This window comes from Anguilla rostrata, chromosome 15, assembly GCF_018555375.3.
Source record: "Anguilla rostrata isolate EN2019 chromosome 15, ASM1855537v3, whole genome shotgun sequence".
NCBI classification, from domain to species: Eukaryota; Metazoa; Chordata; class Actinopteri; order Anguilliformes; family Anguillidae; genus Anguilla; species Anguilla rostrata.
In genome coordinates, this window is record NC_057947.1 from 28,836,726 (window position 1) to 28,856,037 (window position 19,312).

At 46.9% G+C, this 19,312-nt stretch overlaps 1 protein-coding gene across 3 annotated transcripts in view; it reads left to right on the plus strand.

Annotated features, from left to right (window-relative positions):
* Positions 1 to 19,312, plus strand: part of tmem131 (transmembrane protein 131) — a 47,930-nt gene that overhangs the window by 21,480 nt on the left and 7,138 nt on the right. For all 3 annotated transcript variants that reach the window (XM_064310288.1, XM_064310289.1, XM_064310290.1), the window contains exons 5-29: positions 2,182 to 2,305; positions 3,880 to 3,996; positions 4,280 to 4,402; positions 4,585 to 4,665; positions 4,804 to 4,954; positions 5,342 to 5,398; positions 5,839 to 5,900; positions 5,984 to 6,092; positions 7,080 to 7,188; positions 7,657 to 7,810; positions 8,509 to 8,679; positions 9,516 to 9,626; positions 9,807 to 9,941; positions 10,556 to 10,660; positions 12,148 to 12,234; positions 12,774 to 12,926; positions 13,164 to 13,239; positions 13,355 to 13,469; positions 13,568 to 13,706; positions 13,871 to 13,980; positions 15,071 to 15,140; positions 15,430 to 15,581; positions 16,615 to 16,757; positions 17,657 to 17,843; positions 18,930 to 19,115. In XM_064310288.1, coding sequence (XP_064166358.1) covers positions 2,182 to 2,305; positions 3,880 to 3,996; positions 4,280 to 4,402; positions 4,585 to 4,665; positions 4,804 to 4,954; positions 5,342 to 5,398; positions 5,839 to 5,900; positions 5,984 to 6,092; positions 7,080 to 7,188; positions 7,657 to 7,810; positions 8,509 to 8,679; positions 9,516 to 9,626; positions 9,807 to 9,941; positions 10,556 to 10,660; positions 12,148 to 12,234; positions 12,774 to 12,926; positions 13,164 to 13,239; positions 13,355 to 13,469; positions 13,568 to 13,706; positions 13,871 to 13,980; positions 15,071 to 15,140; positions 15,430 to 15,581; positions 16,615 to 16,757; positions 17,657 to 17,843; positions 18,930 to 19,115 — 3,027 coding nt within the window. The remainder of the gene's footprint in view (positions 1 to 2,181; positions 2,306 to 3,879; positions 3,997 to 4,279; positions 4,403 to 4,584; positions 4,666 to 4,803; positions 4,955 to 5,341; positions 5,399 to 5,838; positions 5,901 to 5,983; positions 6,093 to 7,079; positions 7,189 to 7,656; positions 7,811 to 8,508; positions 8,680 to 9,515; positions 9,627 to 9,806; positions 9,942 to 10,555; positions 10,661 to 12,147; positions 12,235 to 12,773; positions 12,927 to 13,163; positions 13,240 to 13,354; positions 13,470 to 13,567; positions 13,707 to 13,870; positions 13,981 to 15,070; positions 15,141 to 15,429; positions 15,582 to 16,614; positions 16,758 to 17,656; positions 17,844 to 18,929; positions 19,116 to 19,312) is intronic.

Below are 19,312 nucleotides of genomic sequence, written 5' to 3' on the forward strand. Positions count from 1 at the left end.
GCCGCTCCTAATGTGTGCGCTCCTAATCTGTCTATGGTGTAAATATTTGCTCTCCCAAATTGAAAGCAGTGCCTCTAGCCAAACTTGTGGTTTTGGGTGTTTTTATTGCATGGGTGGGCAATTCCGATCCAGGAGGGCTGGTGTGTATGCAGGTTTTTTTTTATTTCCACCAGTTACCCTGGCTTAAATGAGCTAATCTGCTATTTAGACCAGCACTGGTTAATACGTAGATTAGGTCATGGTAAAAAAAATTCATGTAGGGACAAAAGAACAGTCTTCAGCTGGCATTCATGCTTTTATCCAGAAATGCAGCTAAAATGTCAGATGGCAGCATGCAGCACACAGTGCAGGCAGCATGCAGCACACAATGCATACATCATGCACCACACAGTGCAGGCAGCATGCAGCACACAGTGCAGACAGCATGCAGCACACAATGCAGGCAGCATGCAGCACACAAAGTGCAGGCAGCATGCAGCACACAATGCAGGCATCATGCCACACACAATGCAGGCAGCATGCCACACACAATGCAGGCATCATGCCACACACAATGCAGGCATCATGCCACACACAATATAGGCAGCATGCACCTCACAATGCAGGCAGAATGCACCACACAATGCAGGCAGCATACACCACACAATGCAGGCAGCATACACCACACAGTGCAGGCAGCATGCACCACACAATGCAGGCAGCATGCACCACACAGTGCAGGCAGCATGCACCACACAATGCAGGCAGCATGCACCACACAATGCAGGCATCATGCACACACAATGCAGGCAGCATGCAGCACACAATACAGGCAGCATGCACCACACAGTGCAGGCAGCATGCACCACACAGTGCAGGCAGCATGCAGCACACAGTACAGGCAGCATGCACCTCACAATGCAGGCAGAATGCACCACACAATGCAGGCAGCATGCACCTCACAATGCAGGCTGCATGAACCACACAATGCAGCCTGCATGCACCACACAGTACAGGCAGCATACACCACACAATGCAGGCAGCATACACATCACAGTGCAGGCAGCATGCACCACACAGTGCAGCCTGCATGCACCACACAGTGCAAGCCGTATGCACCGCAATGTGGAGGAAGTATATTGCTGAACCAAAAAACAATCCCGGCGCTCTTATCATGTAGGTAGGCGTATGAACTGATACCAAAGTAAAACCACATTAAAGCCTGCACTTAATCTGGTGATGCATATTTAAAAATCTTATCTTGGTTATGGTTGTTCCCCTCATTAACACTGCCAATTCCCTTGTTACTCTGTTCAGCGGATGGGCATGTAATAAGGCAGATCATATTGTGACTGACTCATGATCGCAAACACAAAGTGAAAACGGGCCCAACAAACTGGTACAGCAGTGATACGCGGTGTAATCGCAGCGTGCGCGGTGTAATCATTGGCCAAAGGAGAGACTGTAGAAAAGGGTCAGTCTTTCTCCACTATGGACGCCTGTTGATAAGCTCCTGGAGACTTTGTACAAGGAGGAGTGGGCTGGGGGTGGAGGGGGCGGCATCTGTGTCTGAACCCTGGACACTGAAGCAGGAAGATACCGGGTTAATTTATGCCGAGAAGACGATAACTGAACAACAGCAGGAAATGCAAAGCAGAGCCGCTCCCTCCCTTCCGTTAGAGCTCTGTGCATTGTGTGGCCTGCCTTGAATTCCACACCATGTCCTGGTGCCACATTCTCTGCCCCCCCCCCGTAACATGCACCAGCAGAGTGACCTGAAGAGAGTTATTGAAGTCAGCACCTGGGCCAGGCGAGAGATCGGAGGCCTTAAAGAGGATTGACCCTTGTGTCGAACTGCACGTTGGGTTGTGCCGTTGCGGGAGCCCTGGGTTGAAATTGTAGATGTCCACAGGATTGAACGAGGACAGGATTTTAAAACTGGAACGCCCTGGAACTTGTTTCCTCTGAACGGGTTTATTTGAGCTGGTCATTATTTCCCCTCTCTGAATTTTAAAATGTCATTTTTGATGTGTGCTGGTTTTGTGTTGAACTATGTGACTACCTTGCTGTGCAGTTCTGTGGTTGCTTGCGTGACTGAAAAGTCAGCCGCAGCTGAGTCCCCCCCCCCCCCCTCCATCACACAAAACGGTCAGGTTGTCACGTCCTGTTCACACCTTTGTCTTTTTTCTTCTATTTTCTCAGGCCCGTGGGGATGCCTAAAATGGAGAAAGTTTACTTACACAATCCTAGTTCAGAAGAAAAGATCATATTGATATCAATATCAGCAACTACTGCTCATTTTCATGCATCGTTTTTCCAGAACGGGGTGAGTATTTCTCTCTGCCTCACACCCGTCTGCTCCACAAGCACAGCGAGCCCTTTAACTCAGAGTAAAGAAGCAGTTTTAACTTTTTTTTCCTTTTGTTTGCTCAAAGTTGCTATTCAGATTTCATAGTTCATGCAGTTGATATTTGAAATGAAGAAACTGAATTTTTTTTTTTGAACCATGAACGTACACAGTTCTAGAAAGCATATATAAGTAAGATTAATTCTAGGTTTCCCTTCTCAAACTGGCCCCATCGCTGGCGTCGAGGCCGGTGAAAGTAAGAGCTGTTTTTAGAGCGGTGGTTAAACAAACAGCAGTGGCTCGCTTCCTGTAGAAGGCGTGGGGGGGATCCCCCAAATGAGAAGTCACAAAAAAAAAAAAAGAAGTCCTGAAAAAAACAAAACAAATAAATGCTTATTTTTCCATCACAGCCTATGTAGAAGCGCAGAGCTGTGGTTGTGTAATCTCCTCATTTGGAAGTCTCGATTTATGCTCACTTTTAACAAGCTTGAGCGACATGCTGATAAATGTCAGTGTGGCGTAGATTACATGAGCAGTTTCAGTTGCCTGGCTCATACGATAATGAGAAGGGAAACGAGAGCAATAGCTGAATGGAACTGGCAGCAACTATAGTATTTAGACCAGGGCCGCCCAGCCCTGTTCCTGCAGGGCCGCCCAGCCCTGTTCCTGCAGATCTACCGTCCTGTCACCTTGACACACCTGATTTCGACGAATTGACAGCTCGAGGAGTTCTCTCGCTGTGGAATGGGGCGTGCTTTGTTAGTGTTGGTGTGAAAACCTACAGGACGGTAGATTTCCAGGAACAGGGTTGGGCTGCTCTGATTTAGCCTGTGAGTTGGGTCCTCTGTGTGACTCAGCCTGCTGCAGCTGAGCTTATTTCAGTTTGAGCCTGAGCCAATAGTACACACTCCCACATCTTCAACAAATGAAACCCTGACCCTCCTGACGTGCTCGACACCCCCTGAAATTAGCTGCCATTATCCCAGCTCAGAATTAAAATCTATTTTTTAATCTATTTTCTTTGACGTTTTGAAGTTTTAACTGCACCGGTGGATTCATGTCCCACCTAGGCTGTTGTACCTTTTCTTTCAACTGACAGGGCCAACTCATCACTTCCTGTAAAAAACACGTCTGTTTAACTAGATGATAGTGGGCCTCTTTTCTTTCCTTTTTTTTACTGCTTTCTTCTACACTGGGAAAGTGGATTTTGAAGTTGAGCAGCTACTTGTATGGATCTCCACTCCTGAGTCATTCATTTTTCTATGTGATGCTGATTTCAAAAACAAATGTTTGGGGAAAAAATTTTCTTTGACTTAAGTGTTGATAAGCGAACCGTTTTATAAAAGGAAGTCACTTTTGCTTGCCTGTTGTGGGGGAGCTGCGGGTCTGCCCCTCTGCCTCTGATTCACACCTGAGACACGCCTGCTGCCTGCAGCCCATTCCTTTTCCACCCGCAGGAGTTTCGTACAGGAGCAGCAGCAGCATGGGTGTGTTCGTTTTACAAATAAAAACAGAAGAAGTAACCAAGTTTCCTCTTCTCCTTTCTCCTGCAGGTTATTCCTCCAGGGGGAAACACATCGTTTGATGTGGTCTTTCTCGCACGGGTAGTAGGAAACGTAGAAAACACATTATTTATTAATACGTCAGATCATGGGGTGTTTACATACCAGGTATGTATGGAGTTAGTAACACACGTATTATGTTGAGCATGTCTTCAAATGTGTCTTAATACCGGTTATTCCTTATGAAGTTGGCCTTAGTGGAAGAGTCACCAGTGAAATACTGCTTTGGTCACTAGCTTTTCTGACATTTTTGCATGAACTTTCAGAAGGGGAGTGTGGGGGTGGGGTGAGTGCCAGGATGAGTGTGACTCCACAGGGATGTCACCTGAGCTGGCACTGAAAGGGGAGCTTTTTGGTCCAAACATTTCGATGCTTGGCTTCTCTTTTGCAGGTGTTTGGCGTGGGTATCCCAAACCCCTACAGATTGAGGCCCTTCATTGGGGCCAGAATTCCAGTGAACAGCAGCTTTTCACCGCTCATAAACATCCACAACCCACACAGTGAACCGCTGCAGGTGACTGCTCATGCATACACACTGAACAACTGCAGACAACTGCTTATACACATTGAACCACTGCAGATACAGAGACTGCTCATGTGTACGTACATAATCGCTGCAGATAACTGCTCATACTGCACATAGAGTACGTACTCAGTTTGAGGCTTAACCTGTGCTGCTTGGTTGCTCCTTTCCAGGTTGTGGAAATGTACTCCAGCGGGGGGGACTTGCATCTGGAGCTGCTAACAGGCCAGCAAGGAGGGACCCGCAAATTATGGGTGGGTACCTGGTCCTCATCGTCGGTTGTGTCCTGTGAACTCTTTTCTGTGAGAACTCTTTACAGTGTATGCACTCTGGGGCAGATTCCTCCCTGTGTCCCATCTCTTGACACGTCCTCCCTCACACTCCCCGTCCAGGAGATTCCCCCGTTCGAAACCAAGGGGGTGATGAGAGCCAGCTTCTCCTCGCGGGACGCCGACAACCACACGGCCTACCTCCGGATCAAGACCAACGCCTCCAGCGAGGACGAGTTCATCATCCTGCCCGTGGAGGTGGAGGTCACCAAAAGTGAGTGCTGTCCTCCGACTGTCAGTCACTCACAAAGCTGAGGCTGATTTTATCCTCTGAGTTTCACCCAGTTGTACTGCTGAGGCTCATCTTGGTTCACTGACCTTCACTTTCACAAAGCTGAGGCTCATTTCATTACCCCATTGTACTGCTGAGGATCATCTCATGCTTTAACTGTCACTCACTCACAAAACTGAGGCTTATTTCGTCCTCTGTCACCCTCTCACTCTGCTTAGGCAGATTTTGAGCTCTGGCTGTCAACCACTCACAAGGCTGAGCCTGATTTTTGTCCTCTCACTGCCCCCCCTACCGACAAAACTGAACCTCATGTCCACCTTTGTCCAGCCAATCAAGTGTCACTCACCTGGCTGTTTGATTTGTTCACAGCACCTGGTATTTATTCCTCCATAGAGATGCTCGACTTTGGTACGCTACGATCGCAAGGTAAGCTAGCTTTCATCGTTGGGTCATACAGTATGTACAGCTGTCCTGCAGCGCTGTTCTTCCTTTGACTGCATGCAGTAACAAAGCAGGAATGTGTTTGACCTTGAAACGGATTAAGTGTATAATTCTTATTAAAGCATGCCATTAAATGTCATTAAGATCTGTAAGCTATTCTTTATTTTTTCTTTGTTTGTGTATTTATGAGGGACCATGTACAGTGTTAAACATAGATGTTGCCATTTAGTGTATTGTACTAGATTTAGCTTGGAGCCCATTTTTATTTGCAGTCCTACAGTGGAACATTTTCAGTGGAGAAAATGTCTCCTTGTGTGTGTCCAGTGGCATGACATTGTTTTAAAATGGATTTTTGTTCGGAATTCATTCTTATCTTTCCAAGGTATTTTTCCACTGCTCTTAAATGTAGTGTGTACATTTCACAGATCGGCCAAAACAATTGAATTTACATCTTCTAAATTCAGGAACAAAAGATGTACAAATTACAGTGAGTACTTCTCATGTATTATTATAGTGTGGTTTAGTCTTTTCCCCAGTGTACTCAAGCTAATATTCTTTTTTGCTTTACAGAGTGTCCGGTCAACACCACCAAATGAAGCAATTAAAATAGACTACAGTTCAGTCACGCTGAAAGCAGGAGAAAATAATTATACCAAAGTTGCAAGTATAAGTTTTGATGGTAAGTTCCTTGGTTACCTTGTGACTTTACTCAGCTGTTCTGGAGAAATAATTGGTTATTTCTTTCAGACATTTTACCAAAGAACGGAAGCATCGTAAAAGCCAAGTTTCAGTATTTTTAAGGACATAATAAAGCATCGTAGAGATTTGTATTTTTCTGAACTCATGGCATTTTCCTGTTTTATAATGATTCCAAAAGAGCAAATTTAACTAAACGGATGCTATTTTTAACTGGTAAAAGTTAATATTTGAGTTCTAATAAGTTCATTAAAGCGGTTTCTGCGTGTTGAACTTTATTATTTTTTATTGAAAGAAGAAATGCTTTGATGGGTAGAAGAAATATCCATAATCCATTCATGTAGCGTGCACAAATCTAATTCAGGCAATGCAGGGACTAGTTGAAAAATTAAAAGGCAAAGAAATGAGGGCAAAGGAGACTGTGGAATGGCGCACAGGCGGCTGCTGTGCTTCTCGTCTGGTTTCCGGTGTGTTTGTGGCCGTTTTGTCCTGCGGGCTTAAAAAATGCAGGGACAGGAAGTGCACAGAGGCTGATGCAGCTTCGCAGCGACGTGCATTCGCTGCACGCATCTCTGCGCAGCTGAGCCGCATGCGCGGGCCCGGCTGCGTGTCTGCAGTCCTGCGGGTCGCACCGCAGTGCTGGGGACCGTTTTGTGACCCCAGTGAGGGCCGCTCCCCTGCACCCCCCCCCCCCTCAGGTGCTCTGTCCTCTGTCAGGGTTAGAGAACCAGGCGCACCTGGTTCTGTTTCACGTGCCCCCCCCCCAGGCTGGGGCTCCACTAAGCCCCTGTGAAACCCAGCTCCCTGCTGGAATCCGTCTGAATGTTTCACTTTGCAGAGCTAATCCTGACAACATAAACGGGGGAACCTGAACTGCGGCTTTAGTGCACGTGTGAAATGTGAAAACTCTGAAATGCACTCAATCCTGTTTTTTCTTCTTTTTTCTTTTTTTTTCCCCTCTACCCCACAGCATCAAAAGCACGGAGACCGTCTCAGTTTTCTGGCAAAATAACAGTGAAAGCGAGAGAAAAAACATACTCCAAACTTGAAATCCCATACCAAGCAGAAGTTTTAGAAGGGTAAGAGTTCAGTCTCAGTAGTGTGTGAAATGTGCGGTTAGCCTTTTGAAAATGAGCACAGTTCATACTGGAATTGTTATGAAGCATGGTTATGAAGTATATTGTATATAAGCTTATGCGTCCATGTCTTTTAAAGCTGATCTTAATTCATAGTCCATAATCTATAGTTTTGGCAAGAAATGCTGAATACGTACTGAAAGGTTTGCAGTATTTGGATCTTCACAGTTAAGTTTGAGTGTAATGGGAATATGTGAGTCTGTGTACTTTACGGGTATTGATTTAATTTTTCAGACTGTGTGTTTATCTCTGCAGTGTTCCCATATGAACACTAGTGCATTATGCGTTGTGCATCGTGCTCTGTGCTGCTCTCGTATTGATTTTCCTTAATGGCCAGGCTTGGTGGGGGGTTTTTTTTTTTTTTGTTTGTCTGTTGTTATGGTGACGCGCGTGTGTGTCTGGCGGTGGCAGGTATCTCGGGTTCGAGCACACGGCCACCCTGTTCCACATAAGGGACAGCCCGACGGACCCCGTGGAGAGGCCCATCTTCCTCACCAACACCTTCAGCTTCGCCGTCCGCGTCCACAGCGTCTTCCTGCCCGACCAGGCCAAGACGATGTTCCAAGTGAGCGCTCCTGGGTTGAACGTGGCCGCCACACAGGGGAACGGAAGGCATTTCCAAACGCTTGTTTATTTCCAGGCTTCGAGAGTTCGCTTCCTGTGGCCATTGTCCTTGTCGGAGATCAAGCCCTACTGGGTTGACCCAATTCGTAAAAAAGGGAGCCTGTGGATCTGATGACAAAAGAACCGGTGGATTTTTACTGAGAGTTTAGCTTTCAGAGTGTGTGGCGCAATGTGGCAGCAATAAGGTTTCCGGGAAAGGCAAAAAGCAGCTGCATTCACAGAAATAGGTGTACTTCCTGTGAGCATGTGCACCCGGAGGTGTCCCACTGTGGTTTTGTTGACCTCTGATTGGTGCTGGGCCCTGAGTTGAGCAACTGAATAATCAGCCTGCTTCCTCATTCACGTTGTATTTTTGGGCCCTGGTTAAATCTGCTGGTTTCCAGCCTTTTTGTGAAATTATTCTTCAGAAAGGTTCATGTGTAAATTGCATACTTGTCACTTGCATTAACGATAGCAGTGAAGTACTGTGGAGTTTAAAGGTGTCTGAGGTCTGGGCCAATCCTGTGGTACACTGTGTGTATGGTTATTGGCTGTATTGAATGATTGACAGGCTTGATAAAGAGGCCATTGACATCATTAGGTGACATGCCCAGGTTTTTCAGTCGAGTAATCGGCCTGCTTTCCTGTGTCCTCATACAGATCCAGAACTTCAGCGACCCCATCCTGATCCCTCCCCGCGAGGCGCGCTACATCTTCTCCCTCCATTTCCAGCCAATCAGGCCCTCCCTCCACATCGACAGCAACATCCTGCTCGTCACCAACGCCTCCAAGTTCCACCTGCCCATCCGCGCGTACACCGGCTTCCTGGAGGTGCGTTCTGCGGCGCGTTTAAACTTAACTACGCGCTGTTTTATGAGCACTGCTTTACGCTGCAGTTTGTGTTCCAAAGCACATGACGGGAACTTGACAGTTTATTTTCTTGAAATTGACAGTTGGTGCTTGCAAATGAATGCGCAGCAACGTGTTAAAACCTGTGTTTAAAGTCCCTGTACGATCCTTATTGGCATGGGCGTCCTGAAATTGCATAGAGGTTTAATATTTTAAGCCGGCTTATTGCAGAAAAAATGGACATTTATGCGGATTTCATGCGGCATTACCCATAAGTAGCTAATATCATAAGACCTCAGTTAAACGGCGCTCTAATGCTAATAAATCTTAATTGGAGGCCCTTATGTTGGGTGCCGTGCTGTAAAGTAAGGCACAGGGCACAGGCTCTTATGATGCTGCTCGTATTAGTGTTGCCTGCAGGTTTCTGGTTTACTACAACTGGGGCATAAGTGATCTTTTTGGCCTCCTTAAGAGCTTCCCGAGAGAGTGTCTGGACACAAGCCGCCTTTGTCCTGGCATAGATTCAGTCTGCAGGTGTTATGACGTCCATTGCGCTGAAAATATAATAAGAGCACAATGATAAAATATGCCCCCAAAATTATTTGCACCTGTATTATTGGTAGCTAACTGTTGGCCCTTTGTAAAGTCTAGTGGAATTCAGTAAATTAAATAAATGATATATTTGATAAACTGACTTTGTGGTAATTAGGCACAAGGTGTACACAAGATGGCCCCTCAATTCATTTCCCTTGGTGTTTAGCTTCACAGTTTAACCGCCAGTCTAACTGAGCTTCTTCTTCTTCTGTCTCCTGGAATAGCCCTTCGTCCTGCCGCCCAGTCTCAGCCAGCACTTCCTGGACTTCAGCGTGCTCAGCGCCACCGACACCAGCAGTAACATGTTCATGGTCGTCAACAGCAACCCCATCGAGGTGAGCTGGCGGCTGCCCGCTGGCGCTTTCGCTGGAGGCTGTGCCCGTGTGCCCCTCTGCCTGTGCCCCTGTGCTTGTGTGCCCCTCTGCCCATGCCCCTGTGCTTGTGTGCCCATGTGCCCCCGTGCCCGTGTGCCCGACCCCGCCCGAGGCTGACCCCGTTCCTCTGCTCTCTCTCAGCTGGAGATCGAGTCGTGGATGGTGACGGGGGACAGCCTGTCGGTGGAGCTGCTGCGCGCCGAGCGGGGCAACAGAACCACCGTGTTGCCCCGGATACGGGAGCTCCAGAACGCGTCCGCGTCCGACCACAACTCCGTAAGCCTCACCCCGCCTTGCGTCTTCCCCGCACGTGCGGAGTCTGTTCGGCATGAAAGGCGCCTTACTGAAGTGAGGCAGCAAAGCATTTTTACGACAACATCCTGTACGCCGCGTGGGCGATGTGTTATTCATTCACTTGGGTTACAACAACAGAAACCACAGAGGATATCATTGCCAACTATAAAAGGCCTTATCAACAGCTAATTGATGAATAACTTTCACTGACATATACTTCCGAATGCCAATGGGTGTTGTTCGAATCGTGCTCAATTACCCGTCCTTACCAGTTGGATACGTGTGTATCAGTGTACCGTTTACACTGGGGATGGAATACTGTCACTGGTTTTTTTTCACACTTCTGTCAGTGTTATTCTTGTTATTCTCATGAACATTCAAGTGCTTTTGTACAAAATTTTGAACTCCCCCCACCATAACGTTGATATCAAAAAAAGATGGTTTTAAAAATGAATTGTTCCATGTGGTTAGCAGCTCAGGTTGCATTGTTTTTCCAGTGCAAGCAAATCAGTTTCAGTACTTGTGAAACGTGTATTAAACTCAATGTGTGGGTGGGCTTTCTGTCTGTCTGTCTGTCTGTCTGTCTCTCGCTGCAGGTGATCTTAGCCTCGGGCTACACTGCCGTGTTCAGGGTCACGCTGGTGGCGAGGGGCCTGGAGGGAACCTACGATGGCGCTGTGCACCTCAGGACAGACTATGAGGTGCGCTGGAGTCTTTAAGGTTTTCCTGGGCATTCAGCAAGTTAACAGAGTAATGCAAACAAGCAGAAAACCACCCATCATGCACCAGACTCCTGCGTGGCATGTCCACCTGAAACACTAGTTCTTCCTGCAGTGAATTAAGAAAGTCTGTACATTTCGAATTTCATATGGTTCTGTCTTATTCAAAATAAGCTTGTTGGCAACAATGAAAAAACAAACAAAAAAAAAACAATGCATAAAAGAAAAATGTACCGTCAGCATATAAATTCACATTGTAAATTTGGACCCTAAATCAGCTGGTTTTACCTTACGGAAATTATTCTACAGAAAGGTTCATGTGTAAATAGCATACTTGTCACTTTAATGATAGCAAGGAAGTACTGTGGACTTTAAAAGTGTTTGAGGTCTGGGCCAGGTCTGTGGTAGACTGTATGCATGGTTATTGGCTGTACTGAATGATTGACAGGCTTGATATGGAGGTCATTGACACTGTTTATCAGCTGCTGAGGATTCATTGAACTCCTCGTGATTTGTGTGATGTGCAGCATCTGCGATCCTCCCGATCATCTGAACCCCTGGTGAGAGTAATATGTTAGGTCAAAGGTCAGCCATTAGAAGCTTCACCCTTTAAAAAGCCCTTAAGGACCGACGGACCCAGCCAAACACACTGTCTGAGAGAAGCTTTTAGGCTGTCTGCCACTCAACACTATTTATGGTGCGTGTGAGAGCGCTGCTCGTGTGCTCCAGCGTAGCCTTGGTATGCGAGTGTGTAGTCTGAGAGGATGATGTTCTGTAGTCTGAGAGGATGATGTTCTGTAGTCTGAGAGGATGATGTTCTGTAGTCTGAGAGGATGATGTTCTGTAGTCTGAGAGCATGATGTTCTGTAGTCTGAGAGGATGATGTTCTGTATTCTGAGAGGATGATGTTCTGTAGTTTGAGTGGATGATGTTCTGTAGTCTGAGAGCATGATGTTCTGTAGTCTGAGAGGATGATGTTCTGTAGTCTGAGTGGATGATGTTCTGTAGTCTGAGAGGATGATGTTCTGTAGTCTGAGTGGATGATGTTCTGTAGTCTGAGTGGATGATGTTCTGTAGTCTGAGAGCATGATGTTCTGTAGTCTGAGAGGATGATGTTCTGTAGTTTGAGTGGATGTGTTGCTTTTAGCAATATCTGCAGTGGTGGGGTTCGTGTCCTGAAGCCGTGATGTTCTGTATTCTGAGAATGATGTGAGTCTGTGATGCTGAGAGGATGATGTTCTTCTGAGAGGATGATGTTCTGTAGTCTGAGTGGATGATGTTCTGTAGTCTGAGAGGATGATGTTCTGTAGTCTGAGAGGATGGTGTTCTTTAGTCTGAGTGGATGATGTTCTGTAGTTTGAATACGTGAGATCCTGTGTAGGCTGCTGTTCGGCCACATTTTATGGCTGTCCAGTGCGGTGCCTGGTTTATGTTCCTACAGCCGTTTAATGGCTTCATTTATTTTGCAGATATTAACGATACCAGTGAAAGCCGTCATAGCAGTGGGATCGCTGGAGAGCTCACCCAAGCACATCGTTCTTCCTCCCTCATTTCCGGTGAGGAACCCCCCCTGTTCACAGCCCCCTGGGGAACCCTGGACACAGTCACTGTATTTACCCCTCACACACCCGTGCTCATGGGAGCACTGTGGGCAGGATAACTAGCCAAAACTGTACCCTTTCTTTTATGTTTTTTATTTATTTTTTGCTTGCTTCACTTTTGTCACTGCCCAAGTATGTTAACTATTAAACTCAACTCTTGCTTGCTTTGTGTTTTCGTTGTTTGCTTTGGGCCCATGTGCTTATTCCATGTGGAGAACGGTCTTTGAAATGTAGCCAAGGGAACTCATTTGTTAAAGTTCTAAGATCTAAGGGGTTCTATGGGTTCTGAGTTCTATGGGTTTGAAGTTCTATGGGTTTTGACTTCTATGGGCTTGAAGTTCTATGGGTTTTGACTTCTGTGGGTTTGAAGTTCTATGGGTTCTGAGTTCTATGGGTTTGAAGTTCTATGGGTTCTCAGTTCTCGGGGTCAGGCTAGAGGGTCCTCCCAGTGTTTGTTTCCCAGCCATGTGAAATGTGCGCCTGTTTGTTTCCAGGGGAAGAGCGTTCACCAGAGCTTCAGCATCATGAGCTCGTTTTCTCAGAGGGTGAAGCTGCAGCACATCCGCTCGCTCACGGAGGACGTGCGCTTCTACTACAGAAGGCTCCGGAACAGCAAGGACGAGCTGGAGCCGCGACGCAAGTCAAAGGTGCAGGAATGACTGCCATGATTACTGTTGTCATTATGTGTCACTAGAGTGTACCGAAAATGTCAAATCCTACGTGACGCATACACTCTTGGTAACTTTGCTTAAAATTAAAAAAATGTAAATTTTAGCTAAATGCAATTTTTTTTTATTGATGAAAATGTTGAAATGTAACCCTTTTGCCATCTTCAGGAATGAAAGCATGCTAATTTTCCTTTTCAATGTTACTCTTTCTTTCAGGTAGCGAATATTTATTTTGACTCTAGCCTACAGTGTGGGGATCACTGCTACGCTGGCCTGCCATTTATATTAAAATGTAAGTGTGCCCGAACCGTGGGTCTCCTGCCTGGGTTGTGCAGGCTGGGGGTTTTGTGTTCCGTATCCTCTGTGCGTTTTAAACCCATTTAAATTTAAACCGGTTTCCGTTTCAGCCGAGGCCAAACCCCACGGGCTGCTGATGCAGGAGGACATGTGGGACGCAGACGTGGACTTGCACCAGACTCTCCTCAGGAGGTGGAGGGAGCTGAAGGAGAGCTCGGGACACGAGTGAGTCACGTAAACGTCCTGGGGACTTTTATTCTGCTCTGAATGGCGCGCTTCGGGCCTGGGGTTGTGTGGCTGACCCGCGTCTCTTCCCGCCGCAGGGTGGAGGCTCTGTTCGAGGTGAACACGGACCTGCAGAAGAACGTGCAGGCCAAGGTCTCGGCCAGGATCACGTGGCCCTCCATCATCAACTCCTCGCGTCAGATCCTGTTCCCCCTGACCAACACCAACAGCTCCTCCGTGAGTGCGCCCGCAGCTTTCGCTGCGAGCCGCCAGCCCCGTGGGCGGTGGAGTTCGGGTGTGTTCTGCATGCAGGCTCTGAAGGGGGGACGTTGGCGCCCCCAGTCTGGGCCTTTACAGCGGGCAGTTTATGCTGAATGACCCTTTTCCTTATCTGTTCCCAGGAAGAGGAAGTGGTGTTGGAAAACCCAGCGGACGTGCCCGTCTACGTCCAGCTCCTTCCCGTCGCTCTCTACCCGAATCCATCCGTCTTCACAGAGAAGGTTTTTGACAGGTACGAGGGTTTGGCGCCTCCCCTGTGCCATTGCACTGGGCGCTGGGTGTGGTTCTCCTTCCACTGTCCACTAAATGTTTGCGCTTGTTGCTTTTGTTTGTCACGATGCGTGTTTTATAGACCTCGAACACCAGAGTGACAAACAAAACCAATAGCTATTGTGCTTTGACTTTGTGGGGAGTCATGGTTTTATGGGAACGGCCAGCCACACATAATGGAAAATACCTGTGTGAACCTGACTGCCAAATGGCTGTGCTTTATGTACCATGTGATGCACACGTTGAATGGGGTTGTTAAAGCGTGTAATGGCGTCGTATGTTGGCGATTTCCGTGATGGCGTCTGCAAGATAGACCGGTTGAATGAGTCAGTCCTCTTGACAAATGTAACGTTGCGGCTAATTTCACGCTATAGGAGAAAGTACTGATTTGCAGCTGCAGTGGAGGTTTTGAAAAAAAAGTAAAGCAAGGTGGCATCACTGGCATGTAATATCTTGTGTGCAAATACAGATCCCCTTGTTAGTTCATTTGGCAAGGGCAGGGCTGCCCAACCCTGCTCCTGCAGATCTACCTTCCTGTAGGTTTTCATTTCAGCCCTAATTTGGCACACCTGCCTCTAATTAGCAGCTGAACAAGATCTCTAGCTGCTCACTGGGGCGTGCTTGGTTAGGATTGGAGTGTAATCCTCCACCATGGTAAATTGCTTTACTGTAAGGTGTGGCAGTATGCGTACTGGTGATTCTTGTGGGGTCCATTTTGAATCATCAGGCATACTGTTCATTCATTATCCTTATACTTTTGTCCTTTTATTGTCTTTGTCTCCAGTTTATCACTTGTTTGTAAATGATTTGCACGAACTGCCAGTTTGAGAGATCTGCTTCTATTATAATGTGAATTATTGTAGAATGTCTTGTCAAACCGTGCATGAGTGTTCCAACTGCCTAGGTACTGCTAATGCTATTTTTGCAATATTGGACCAATATGTATTTGTTCATTTCTCTATAACATTTATGGGAATGTTAAACGGGAGTTCTTTGAATTGGCCCAAAAAAAAAAACAAGGACAAGCTAATTTTGACCTTTTTCCTTTTCAGAGATAAGTCATTTGAAAAGACCTTCAACATCAACACCAACACACTGGAATTCCAGGTGCACAAAAACCAAGTAAGTTATTCAGAACTGTTAGGTTTCGCTGCCATGACTGTTACTTTCAGTCACTAAAAAGACCCAAACTGTGTGTCTGGTTTGTAATTGCTGGGTGTGAATTTTAATGCGAAAATTGGGCATTGGGCAGCTCCACTAACCTTGTTGTCGCAGATTTTTTAAGAATGTGTCATCACAGATTATTTAAATTTTTTTTAACTTGGTCTATCTGCTCATCCAGAATGACGTTTCGATGTTTGAGCTGCTTCGCCATTGGTGACGATGCTCTCTCTCTCTCTCTCTCTGGTAGACATCCTTCAGTAAGAAGGGAACAGGGTTTACCGAAGGACCGTCGCGACCGTTTGTTTACAACGTCCTGTTGTTACCCGGAGAAGCAAAGTCCTTCACGGTGAAGTTCACTCCTGTCAGTAACCACACTGTGACCTCCCTCCTCATCGTCAGGTACAGCGCCCTCTCCCTTGCCAGCCGCGGGCCCTGCCCTGTGACTAGCTGCAGATCAGGGTGTTAGCCTTTAGCCTGTATCGCTCAACCCTATTTTAGCCAGGCATTTAGCCGCACTTCACCCACTGCCATTGTACTGAAGCAACCGGAGTCCGCGCCCTCACTGGCTCTGGGTGTGGTGTTACTGTTTTGAAAATAGGCAGAATAATTTGCTGGTGAAGTCCTCCAGGACCCATTGACTGGGGTATCCGCGCTGCAAAGGGCCTCTTGTTATACACCCTTTAATTTTTTGCGGTGAATCATACATTTGTTTCCGATCCAAACCCACATTGGTTGGTCTTGACTCAGAGGGTGTGTGTGGTTGAATGTGTAGCTCCCTGGCAAAGACCAGTGTGCAGACGTGGTTCTCCCTCAGGGCCTGTACAGAGTCGCTGCTGATGATGTCACTCAGTTGAGCTCTGGTTGGTTAGTTGTTTACTGTTGAATGAGCTCTGGTTAGTTCGTAGTTTTCTAAATTCGACATTCAGAGGTCCGTGTTGTGCCATTTTTGTAGTAAATGGAACATTGAATCGCTCTGCATCACAGAGTTTTCCTTCATGCCAGAGTGCAAAAGTCCGCTTCAGTTTTAATGGTGAATGCTGACCGGCCTCTTCCGTCTTCATCACCTGTCAGACCAGGTGTATGACAGAGATACTCGGTGTAGACGACCCAGCTGATCTCTGGGCAGAGATGAGAAGGGCAGAGATGAGAAGACCGAGACAGAATCTACAGACCAAAGACTTGACATGTTATTATGGAAATATCCATGGCTTTAAAATATAATGTATCTTAGGCTGGAAATGTGTACAAACAAAATCATGATTCTGTTTGTTTCCCGGATGCTTAGTTACTGTAGGTAAGTCCTTTTCAGACAGCCCCTTGTGGCTTTTCAGAATGTCCTCTTTCGAAGCCTGTTGGTGTTACAGTGGTAGAGGTGTTCAGTAATCCGGTGCGTGCCTGCCGGTGTTTAAATGGAAGTGTTTGGGCGTTGCAGGAATAACCTGACGGTGCTGGACTACGTGGTGGTCCAGGGCCAGGGAACCACCGAGAGCCTGAAGGTCGCTGGCAGGCCTCCGGGGCCCGGGAGCTCCCTGAGGTTCAAGATGACCGAGTCTCTGCTCAAGGACTGCTCGGAGAGTGAGTTGCCCGCTCGAAGAAGGGCGGTCTTACAGCTGTCAGTCTGTCTCTGTGCACGTTGTGATCGATGCGTTTTTCCACAAGTGTGGCCTCTCTCGCTCTCTCGGGTAAGGCTAGCGCATGGCCACCGCGTCTGGCTCTCTCTGTTGAGGGAGGCTCCTGACCACAGCATGTTCTTTGAGACCTGGCGCATTACTTGACGTGAATATTTCTGTTAGTAGCATTATTTTGGGCGGCAGTGTAGCGTAATGGTGTGGGACCTGGGTTTGAAATTCCAAGGTTGTAGGCTTGATCCAAACGGGACACAGCCATTGTAAACGTGACCACAGTCTGTGTAAGATAGTGTAAAATGTTCAGCAGTATAAATGTACGTAAAACAATGCAAGCTGTGTAAGTCTCTCTGGATGAGAATGTCTGTCAAAAGCCAAAAATGTAATTTCATGTTAGTGATTATGTTGCAGTCCTGCATTGTTGCCTTGATATGGCTGATCAGTTTATTTTGCTAAACTGTTATTTACTTGTGTGCTTGGTGTGAAACTGGGTTAAAGAAAAATGTTGTTGCAATTTATAGATTTATACTTCCCTTTCACTGCTGGTGTGACTTACAGCGACAAAGGTGTCACTTTGCTATTGGGTAGAAATTGTAGTGGGTGTGGCCTAATTTCTCACTGGTGAGGAAATGTGGAGTGAAGAAAAAATGCATTGAATCAATGTGCATTTATTTTTTACAACAGACACTGATGTGAATGCTTACATGGTTAGGTATGCTACGCACACATATTAAGGCTATATTCTCTGTGTGATTGATCACTTTCCCTCAGTTTGTTTTCACAACTAAACCAGTAATTTAATAAGAAATGTTTGTGCTCTGAATACCTCCTCTTCCTTTATTTTTCCAGAAGTAAAACTGAAGGAGCCGAACTTCACTCTCAAAAGAACGTTCAAAGTTGAAAACACGGGGCAGCTTCCGGTTTACATCCGATCCACCGAGATCAGCGGCTATGCCTGTGAAGGACACGGATTCAAAGTGGTGAACTGTCAAGAATTTGCACTTAAGCCAAATGCTTCGAAAGATATCGTCATACTGTAAGCAGACCGGCCTGATTGTGCTTTTCATTTATTTTTTTATGACATAAGCCTATTTAATCTGTTTCCTTTGGCGGTAACAGTTCTCCTGTGGAAAAAAATAATTATTTATTTAAATTATTTATTATTATAAATATTTGGTTTGAATTACTTAAGATTTATTGATCAGCTTTGAAAGAGGCTGGTGTTTCCATGGGTTACAATTGATATATAAATAAATGTAAGGGGTCCCATTTACTGAAGTGCATTTTCAGCTTTTTATTGAATTTTCCATAAATTGAAATGTCTCGTTTGGATAATTTGCATTGAAAGACTACGGTAAGCTGCTAATGCCCATTAATAGACATTTTAGTGCTGAAACCTCTCGGGGTGAGTTTCTGTGGGAAATGTCTTAGAGCGGTGAACTCGTAAGTAGGCCAGAAATGAGGACAGTGCAGCTAACCTGAAAGCAGTGGGTAGAAGCTCAATGGCAGCTCCGCACTGTGGTATCAACACTGCTATTAATAAGTGCCGCCTCCTGCTTTGCCAGTCCTTAGCATTCATCGCGGAGGATGTTGCACCAATTTTCCGTTTCTATTTTGGTTACCTACGTTTGTTGCCTTTGTCTCTGCAGTCCTGTGGACTGGAATTAAATATTTTGTGTGGAATGATGACGCTGTCTCAGCTGGGTAACTGGGACCCTTTTTTTAAAAAAAGCTTTAAGCCCTTGATAGAGGGGCATGAAAGGTTATCGTAGCCATTGTGTTAGATCGCCGTGTGGGGGTGTTTGTGCCATGTGGGCATGTCTGCTGTATGGGCGTGTCTGTGCGCGTGTCTGTGCTGCGTGGGCTTTTCTGTGCTGTATGGGCGTGTCTGTGGGCATGTCTGTGCTGCATGGGCATGTCTGTGCTGCATGGGCATGTCTGTGGGCGTGTCTGTGCCGTATGGGCATGTGTGTGCCGTGTGGGGGTGTCTGTGCTGCGTGGGTGTGTCTGTGCTGTATGGGCGTGTCTGCGGGCGTGGGCGTGTCTGTGCTGTATGGGCGTGTCTGCGGGCGTGGCTGCTGCTGCTCTGACTCAGACCCTGGTCTTTGTGCCGCCTCGGCAGGTTTACGCCCGACTTCACGGCCTCGCGGGTGGTGCGGGAGCTGAAGCTGGTGACGGCGGGCGGCTCCGCCTTTGTGTTCGTGCTGAACGCCTCGCTGCCCTATCACATGCTGGCCACCTGCGCCGAGGCCCTGCCCAGGCCCAGCTGGGAGCTGGAGCTCTACATCATCGTCTCCCTCATCATGAGGTAAGGAGGAAGAGCGCTGCGCCTCCGCCTGCCCCTGTACCCTGACCCTGAAACTGCCCCTGCCCCTGCTGCTGCCCATTCACCTGCCCCTGAATCTGCCTCTCCACCTACCCCTGCATCTGCATCTGCCCCTGCCCCTCCACTTGCAAGTCCAACAAAGTAAACATTTGCCCTTTTTTTGAGCACAAAGAACATCT